This window comes from Asparagus officinalis, chromosome 7 (assembly GCF_001876935.1).
Source record: "Asparagus officinalis chromosome 7, Aspof.V1, whole genome shotgun sequence".
In the NCBI taxonomy this organism is placed as follows: domain Eukaryota; kingdom Viridiplantae; phylum Streptophyta; class Magnoliopsida; order Asparagales; family Asparagaceae; genus Asparagus; species Asparagus officinalis.
Window position 1 is genome coordinate 9,322,517 of NC_033800.1, and position 10,053 is coordinate 9,332,569.

Consider the following 10,053-nt stretch of genomic DNA (forward strand, 5'->3'; position numbering starts at 1 on the left):
CGCGTGATATATGTAGATCATGAGCCGGACTGGGTCTAGTCCCAGACCAGGGACCAGAGAAATAGGCCTGACCCACCATTGACTCGACATTGTCCAGCCTGACCCAACTCGATGCAAAAGAACGGTCAATGTCAACAAATAAGAACATTCCTTGAAGAATTTGACGAATATAGCTTGAAAGAATTTGGCTCCTTGAACATTAATAGTTAGCATATTTTTTCCTTTTTTCCTCTTGTATTTGTAATTTAAATTCAAACTAAAAAAATTTATTAACTCCCCGTAGACATAGGTCTTCCTTCAAAGTCCAATCCACGTATATCTTTGTGTTTGTGATATTTTCCTGTATGATGTTTATTTTTGTATATATATCATTTAGATAAAGAGTTAAATAGGAAAAAATAATTTAAATATAATTTAATAAATACGAATACAAAGTTAATATAGTTTAGAAATTAGAAATAAAAAAATAAGAAAACAAATTAAAAAAACCCACGGGCTGACCCCCGACTTGTGGACCGTAGGCTGAGCCGGACCCGACCTGCCCCTTTGCGGGTCGTGAGCTGTGCCAGGTCCAATCCTAGACTCAAAATCAGAGAAGTAGGCCCAGCCCACTCTGACCCAGGTGGGTCAGTCCGACCTAGCCTTGAACCCGGCAGGTCGGCTCTGAACCCGCCAGGCCAACTCATGAGCCTGAACCAGACCCACCATGCCCACCCCTAACTTTGATGCCCCATAGTTTCGCTCTCATTTCAGTTTGATACCCGTGTCTAGATTTTGCGAGATTTTTTATTAAAATGGTATCGCGATTAGATCCAGATAACCAAATGTCCCCGGTATAACAGTGAACTGAGGGTATCACGTAAAGAAAATATAACTAACTCTAGACGAGGGTATCAACACAAAACAATAATGAAACTTTAGGGCATAAAAGTGTTAAAAGAAAATACTTTGGGGCTATCAAAGTTAACAAAAGTGTAGATTTTAGGGTACCGAAGTGCAAATAAGACACATGTAAATCTACCTTGTCTTCACTTTGGGCTCTTCTTCCACAATCCAAATTTCCTGAAAACACCACCTCCATTGTTCTTCTTCTTTGGCGATTCATCATCCAAATCATCAGAAAACGGCGAGTTCATCAACTTCCCTGCAACCGACTGATAATCTGCATCCAAAGAGCTCGTCCTCTCCACAAACCTCCCATTGTTTCCTGTAGTTAATACAGCAGCCGCCGCCTCCGCAGCTTTCCTCCATTGATCAGACTGCACCCTCAGCCTTCGTAACTCCACTTCCATCTCTGAGTTCAGAACTTTCGCTGCTTCAAGCTGCTCAGTTTTCTTCTCAGTATCTTCAGTAATGTACTGAAGCTTCATTGTTGCTTCCTTTTCCTTGGCTTTCGCCAACTCCATCTCAGCAATGGCAGTTTCGTAATTCTTGCTGTTGTCTGCTTCCTTTTTTGCCATCTCCAGTTTCAGAAGCTCGTTCTCCTCAGAAATGCTCTGTAACTCGTTTTCCTTGTCCATGAGGTTTGCTTTGAGCTCTGTGATGTCTGAAACTGAGTTGTTGGCTCTTAGTTCATCGTTCATATCTGATATGCCTTGAAGTTCATTTTCTTTGTCGAGTAGACTTGCTTTCAGTTCACAAAGCTCGGCCTTCACATTCTTTAATGCTGATTCGAGTTTTAGTTCTCTTGCTTCAGACTCGATCTTTACTTGGTCAGCCATTTCGTAAGCTGATCGAATTTGTGAAGCAATCCGAGTTTGCTCTTCTTCGTACTTAATCTCAGCTGCTTGCAGTGCTGATCTCAGTTGTTCAACTTCTTGCTCTAGAGACCCAAATGTTATAGAATCACCAATATTAAGTTGATCGTCTTGCAATTTCTTCACAGTTTCTTCAAGTGCAATAACTTGAGCTCTAGATTCTTCTAATTCAGAGATTGAAGATCTGAAGAGCTCGAGGAGCTTTGCGCCTTCAGAACGAAGAGTCTCAACTGTGGCCTTCGCTACTTCGAGCTGTTGTTGAGTCTCAACTACTTTAGCCTCTGCCTCTGCTTCAGCTTTCTCACTGTTCCTTGCTTCAATTTTGAGCTTCTCCATATTTGAAAGAGTCTCAGCCATTTCTTGCTTCAACGAAGTGATTTCTTTTTTTGCTATTTCTGACTGCTTCACTAGTTCTTCTTCAGAATCAGCAGCCATTTCAAGCTGAGCCTTTAACCTGTGAATATCATTCATAGCAGAAGATAAAGCAGTTGAATCCATTGAATGTTGCTTTTGTATGGCTTCAATCTCAGATTGCCAAGCTCGATCACGATCTTGAGAGATCTTTCGAAGTTCTTGAAGACGGGACTCTTCTGCTGAGGAGAATTCCATGAGTTGGTTCTGCGAATCTTCCAGCTTTGCTGTCATGGCTTGGAGTTGTTGTTTGATGTCTTCTGCTTCTTTTTGAGCTTGCTTCTTTGATGACTCTGATGAATTTAGTTGATCTTTGGTTTTCTTTAGCTCCTCTTGGAGTTGAGAGAGCTGGGATTCTAATTCAGCTAGCTTACTTGGCCTCTTTTGCTACAATTTGGAAAAGAAAAGCATGAGATATGATATTGAAACCAAGCAGTGTTATCGATGCGCAAAGAGCAATGTGAAGCACAAAGAACCTTTATGTGCACATGTGAGAGGCAATGCGTGCGCCTTAGTGAAAGCGAGGCACACACCACACATAATTTTTCAAGATAGATTATCAAGCATGAAAGAACCAAGTTTATGAATTTTCATATATAAAAATATGTCAAAGTAATAATATCTACTACCAAATAACAAAATAAAGTCATAGTTTATAATGCTGACACACCTAGTAAAGTTCATAATTTTCCAAATCAAAAGTCAAACCAAGACTATTATAGAAGCAAAATCAAATAGTAAATGAGAACAAGCTAGGCTCCTCATTAGTCTGGTAAATAGCCTAGTGAGTTTATTTTTCTTCTTGAGATACGAATTGTTATCGGGTATAAAGACCCGATTGAAATGTTAAAGAAACATAACAAACGAGAGTATGTCCTGCATGAGCCTGTGCCAAGCGCCCTTGTGCAGAGCACTTATGAGACGCAAACGGTATTGTCTCATTACCTGTGGACTGCTTCTCCACCACCTCATATCATAGGCCGTATGAGGAGCAATGAGATGCGCACCTTTGATATCACCGAAAGTAAAGAGGGATTTTTTTTAAAAAAAAAATCTTGTAGGTTTCATACATCAATTAGAATTTTTTATTATTATTTTTTTCTTTTCTTATTATTATTATTATTTTGGCACACCATCCCTTGATAATAATACAAATAATGCAGCAATTTTAAAATGTCTTCAGGTTATTTCATTATATATCAGGATTCTGAGAAGTTCCTTGGTTCTGTAAGCTCTAAATAGAATGACCAACAAGTTACGAGAGAGGGTTTTTAATTAACCAGTCTATAGCTGGACCTTCTCTTTTCTTCATAGATTCTTAGACAACAAGCCTGAAACAACCTTAACGAATGTGATCCCAATTTAACAATATCTCATAAAACTAACGATAAAAATCTGATGTATACTTCTCAAACTCAACTGTGATCTCTAGCTAAGCCCATTTTGATAGGATCAGGCAAAATGATGCATTGATGATCGTCATGCCTTCATTTTGAGCTAGGCAGAGAGTATAGAAGTACAATAAAACAAATATATTCAAAAGAAACTGAGTCAGAAACTGTAACAGGGTGCTTGCAGATTCTTATAACTTCTATAAACATCAGAAGATTCAAAATTCTTATGTCAATAGAAAAATCAGATGCATTTGGTAAGTATTATGTTTCAATGGCTTTAAGATTAACATCACATTTTAACTAATTTGTAAGTTACACTTATCCAAAGAGAAGCTATAGCATCAGCAAATTCTACTACATAATAATACCTCAGTGGCTGGGCTTCGTGGTGAACGGCGATCGACAACTTTAGGGCTCTTGTCAGTTTGCAATTTTGTTGGAGTGCGTTTGGGGGTGGAAGAGTCTGAGTCAGCACCGGACTTGGTTGCTCGATTCGATTTAGGAGTGGCTGGAGATGTCCTCTGAGGAGCGTCTGATGACCCATTTCTACTTTCAAGCAAAGAAAGGAAACAATCAGAAGCATAGAAAGGATCGATCATTATAGATATAATTCTATGCAGTTCATATGTGACTACATAATTTTCGTAACAATGAGAAGATATATAGTTCGCCGTTCTGTAATATACCAAATGTTCAGAAAGTACACATTATACAGTTTATCAAGGGTCATTTTCATTTTCATGCAAATACAAGCAACATATAGCTGGGAACCAAAAGTTTTGAAGGTAATGGTTAAAATAGGAAACCAAATCACTAAGCCAGAAAAGGTTCACCATCAATTAAAATCCATCATTGTAGTATTTACCCCAACAGACTAACAACTTAACAAGCGGTTTCAATGAGAATGAACTAAAAACTTTCGAATTTATGTAGCTTACAAAGTGAGATAATCACAGAATGAAAACACTAATATAACCACTAATGTATAGCAAAGATTTCACATAAACAAATTTTAATCACAGAGCAAAAACTCTAATATAACCACTAATGTATAGCAAAAATTTCACATAAACAAATTTAATCAGCCAAGCATGAATGTTCCAAAAGCAAAGCCATTTCATGGACATGTGAACATACACTGAGATAGGAGAAAAGAAGGGGTGCACTTGTGGGAAGTAATTGGTTGCTCCCGTTGAGGACAAAAAATTAGATAAAAGCGATCAAAGTTATAATTAATGGAACAAGGGAGACCAAGAATGCACTTAAAGTACTTGATGGAAGCAATTAAGGATCCGATAGTGATAACTTAGCAGAGAAGAAAGCCATTAACAGACAGAATTGAAGAATAAAATTCACGTAGACGGACCCAAAACTTGGGATAAAAGCTATTGCTATTCGTCGTCGTCGTGGTTGTTGCCACTCAGTAATACGTAATCTTACCATTTGCAAGACAATAACTTTCGCTTCTTTCCAGAGATGTAGAGGCTAAGAAAGTCCAGATGTTATGATGCATTAATCATTAATTCCAGAATCCCGGTTGCAGCATTCAAACGTACAGGTTCCTAGGATGACCTAATTCATTTCTGATGTAAACCAACACGCTAGAGTTGAGCATAGATTTAACTAGCTAGGGCTTCAGCTGGGTTTTTGGAATTTTATGGAGTTAGTTTGAAGCATGACAAATAATCAGGCGTTTGATGCTTCTAAAATCCACATTGGATTCAAACACATGTACAAGCAGCATTTATTAATTACTAATAAAGACAAAGAACAACAAGAAGCCATACTGTTGAGAAAAGGACCCCATAGTAGCAATTTCACAGCAAAGAGGCCTAAACACGTGAAGGACACAAATTAATGCAAGGGGACCGTCATGAAGTCTAAAATCTTGCTCAAATAAAGATAAAAGACTGGAGATAATAACATAAAGGTTCAACTCACAGATCCCACATCTTTGGTTGCATTCAATTTTGTAATATCAGAACAATTCAATTGTTCACAAACAATGCTGCAAATGAAAGCAAATGAAGATTGAAAGCTTCAAAAGAGGGTAAAATCTTATCAACTCTTATCCAAAAAAACAAAAAAAAAAAGGTAACCAACATTATCTCCAAGCCAAATAAAAAGGAAGAGCAACAAGAAGAAGACATCAAGGACCCACAAAACTAACTTCACATCAAAGAAATGGCCAAACATGTGACGAGCATAAATAAATGCAGGATACCAACAAAGCTAAGAAACTATAATAAAAGATATGACTTCAACCATAGATTTGCCCCTTTTCAAAAGAAACTTCAAAAAGAGGTTTTAAAAAAACCCATAAATCAATGAGATATCAATAGAAAAGGCAAAAACCAAAATAACCCAAGTTGAGAATTCACCTAGTTTTTGAGTTCTGCATATTTTCCCACTTCAGTCTTCAACCTGCAACAATCAAAAGCACAAACAAATATAGCTTGTGACAGCAGTAAATAGATTGTGAGTGAAGTAAATATCTTGTGAATACAATTAATGCGGCCTCTAGATCAGAACGAGATCAACCAACCCCAATACAATTATTTAAAAAATTTATCTTTCAAAAGATGAATAGTGACCTTTTTTTATTTTACCAAAAAACTTTTAAAAGACTTGTCTGCGGCTCGTACACTGGACCTCTGACACCATTTGCTTGGCTACTGGTTCAAACGTAAAATAGGAACAAGGAATCAAAACAACAAGATACGCCATCGGAGCACCAGCGTTGAGAAATAACCAAAATGGGCTCGAAATTTCCCCAAATTTGGGCCTGGAAGTGAGGGCGTTTTGGGGAATTTCGATGGAAATAATGGGTCTCTTTGAAATTTGGATTTTAATGGTTGTGTTTCCTAAAAGGGGTCAAACATCGGAGAGGCGCGGCTCCTGAGGAACTTATCACTACCAACGAGAATAATAGAGGGGAAAAAGAAGAAGATAATATAAAATAAAAAAAATATCTTGAACTTTTACAGCACTCTATTTTGCATCTACAGGCAAAGAGAGAGAAAAAATAATGGGAGTGTAGTGATTAAAAAAGGGAGTATATTTATCATGGAAAGAACATAATGGGTTTAAAAAAATCAAAATATTGTCATTAAAGCTGGTTTTTAATTTGAAATAAACAGAGAAAACCCACAGATAATCATCTTCTTCATATGGGTCCTTTATATCTTTTACATTATTTGCACTTTTCAGATAAGAGATCTCAAAAGCCTGCAGCAAGTGAGAGTTTGAAGAGCTTTTTGCAACTGACATTATCATTTCTGACTCAAAAAAAAAACACCCATATACAGATTGTGAACCCATTTGAGAGGAGAACAAAATGCTAATAAAAGTGTGGAAAAAAATAGCAAAGAAACTCACAGTTGTTTTCTTCTTGTTCTTCCTTGTTCTTGTATCTCCCAAAAGAACAGAGAGAGAGAGAGAGAGATTGGCTTCAGTTTTCAAGGTTGAGGAAGACTGAGGAGGGGCTTTGAGATAGTGAAAGGGGTTAGTATTTTGTCCTCACCTGTTTTCAAAAGTTTTTTTTAACTCAATTACAGACTTGACCTGCACCCAGATAAATAAATAAATAAATAAAAAGTTAGTGGCTTTCCTTTCGCCACAATAAAAAAAAATAAAAAGTTAGTGGCGTGTTTACCTTGGGACGGAACTTTTTACTGTATGATTCAGGTCATAGGGCCTCTTGACTGTTGATGGGCTTAATGTAAAGTAAATCTAAGGCCCATTACTGGTTACGAATAATTTAATGCAGTGGTATCCCTATTCCAAATAAATGCATTTATCTTCTTTAATCTCTTTCTTGTTTTGTTAAAATGTCTTACTTCCTCTTGTTCTCTCTCCAACCAGAGCATACAATATTAAGGCATTTTTAAAACAATTAATTGATTTTTTTTTTAGAGACTATTTAGTCTAACAATACCAAAATCTACATATGAGAAGTTATAAGTTCAAATGAAGATTTTTCGAAGAGCATATTATTTGTCTAAGCTTAACATATTCAAATATGAGAAGTTCTACGAGGATTGTGACTGAGTCTGAGCGTTTGAAGCTATATGATTATTTTACACTATACCCACAAGATGAATGTACTGATAACTTATTTGTCATGGTGACTATAATAATCATAGTGACAACGAAGAAACGAACTAACCCTTGATGATTACTAATCACAACAACCTAAATGATTTAGTCTTATACGTAAATGATATACATCTCAATCTCAATTTCTAAGCAAGAGATAACCCTCCATCTAATCATTAAACACGGGGGAAAACTTTCAACTGCTCCTAGTGGTCCAAAGGCGATAAAACACTGAATCCCTGCGGATAGAAAATAATCTAATTATTTTAGATCACCAGCTATCCAGTGATAAAATTCTTTTATATAGTTTCACCACTTTTGGAATGTCAATTATACAGTAGCATTAATGTACAAAAAACACTTGATTGTGTAATTGAAGTTAATTGTGTATTTCTCAAGTATATACAAAAGAAGAAAATTTGATGCAAGTCTGAAATGTTGTAGAACAGTATAATATATATAATATATATATAATATATATATATATATATATACATTATTAATATATAATATATTAATATATATATAGGGTGAAGAGCTATAGGGGTAAAACTCCTATCAATTAAGTGGATAGCAAATAGATGTGTTCACAAAGTTTTTTAACATATATTGCCTAGGGATCCATGTATTATATAAAAAGTGTTTTATATTAATATATGTTGTGCTAGAACTTTGCTGGAAATCAAACTTAAGTTATTTAGAGTCTTAGGCTCTATTATATATATATAATTATATATTATATATATATATAACAGAGCAAGAGAGGAGGAGAGAGAAAAGCAGAGAGAGTAGAATGAGGAGAGATAGAAGAAGAGCATGGACACAACTCCTTTGTCCAGCCCAACTTTTTATCCACTCATACTATTTATATATAAAAGTCATTTCATATCATGCAAGGATCCCCTAGGAAATATCTAATGGTTAAGAAGTTTGGTGAATGTCAACTTACATTGACATAATTTATATATATTATATAATATATATAATATATATATATATATATATAATAATATATAATATATATAGCATGAGAAGAGAGGAAGAGAGAGAAATGGAGAACTTTAACCAAGTTGGGCTTCCAACAACTTGTTAGTGATGGCATAATTGTGCCCCTACATACACCTCGAACGTATAGAGCCTCAACTACCTTCACAATCCAAATGTAATGTAGACCAATGTTAGGCCACATCACTACCAAGTTCGTTTGGAAAACTGGTACAGAGTTTCTCCATTTTTCTCATATATATATATATATATATATATATTTATATATATTAATATATAATTTATATTATATAATATAATTTATATATAATTTAAAATATATATATATAATAGGGTAATTTTTCCTAATGTGACACATTAGATTCCTACCTAAGACGCGGCCTAAAATCAAATATCATTCCCTTTTTTTTGCGATCCCCTCCCTTGAACTGATCTACACGTCTTAATCAAACACATTAAATTTTGGGCGATGAACCCGTCGTGTTTTGATTCATTGTCTGAGGCCGTCAAAAAAGTTTTTTCTATTCATTGAAAACCGTTAAAATTACGGTGAGCGATGAAGGGTCAAAACACAAAGGTTCACTTAAAATTTGTGTGTTGGCTTAAGAACGTGTAGATCAATTACGAAGCGTCTGGATCGCCAAAAAAAAAAAGCGAAATGATGTGATTTTAACCGCGTCTTAGGTTAGGAACTAAAGTCACCTTAGAAAAACATTTGCATATATATATATATATATATATATATAGTATATATTATTATATATATATATTATTATATATATTGGATACCTTCTTTCATTACGATTGAACGCAGGATAAAGTGAGCAGCAACTAGCAACTACCCAAAAGTGGGGAAATAAAAGCATGACAAAAACAAAAGAAAAAGTTTGCCGTTTAGACCGTATAGAGGTTCCTTGATTTGCACTGGAAGTAACACTTCATACCTTATGACTTTGATTAAAGACCCACCAAAAAGAGAGAATATCAACAATAGGAATGAAGTGCAAAGGGAGCTTAAAGTTCCTCAAACCCTTTTTTGCTTCAAGTTGGGAACTCAAAAGTTCCTTCCATCTCTTTTTTGCTTCAAGTTGCCAAACCTTGGAAGCGCAAATACAACCTTATTTTTGATCCAATGCGGACCTCATAATTTGAGTGGATTCCTTGTGTGTCTCTTTCAAATTGCATTTGATGCAGGGATGCAACCAAATGTAGCATGAATACTGGTACTGTAGAGTTGGCGTCAGATCGAAGGATACAGGAATGCTGACATGCGGTCGACCGCGCATGGCGCGGCGGTCGACCGCGATGTGCACGAGAAATCAAGGGGAGCTTCTGCAGTTTCGGCGGTCGACCGCGCGTGGTCGACCGCGCTTTATCCAGAGACAGGT

The 10,053-nt window shown here is 35.9% G+C and overlaps 1 protein-coding gene across 4 annotated transcripts in view; it reads right to left on the reverse strand.

Moving 5' to 3' along the window:
* Nucleotides 1-7,096, reverse strand: part of LOC109848331 (interactor of constitutive active ROPs 2, chloroplastic-like) — a 7,566-nt gene extending 470 nt beyond the window's left edge. Inside the window, exons 1-4 of one of the 4 annotated variants that reach the window (XM_020417778.1) lie at nucleotides 6,941-7,096; nucleotides 5,944-5,986; nucleotides 3,931-4,108; nucleotides 1,022-2,555 (exon numbers count right to left, since the gene is read on the reverse strand). In XM_020417778.1, the coding sequence (XP_020273367.1) occupies nucleotides 1,029-2,555; nucleotides 3,931-4,108; nucleotides 5,944-5,963 (1,725 nt within the window). In that variant the 5' untranslated portion in view covers nucleotides 5,964-5,986; nucleotides 6,941-7,096 and the 3' untranslated portion in view covers nucleotides 1,022-1,028. Of the gene's footprint in view, nucleotides 1-1,021; nucleotides 2,556-3,930; nucleotides 4,109-5,349; nucleotides 5,395-5,503; nucleotides 5,593-5,943; nucleotides 5,987-6,156; nucleotides 6,444-6,940 lie in introns of those variants that run through there. The other 3 variants (XM_020417779.1, XM_020417776.1, XM_020417777.1) reach the window with 3 other exon arrangements.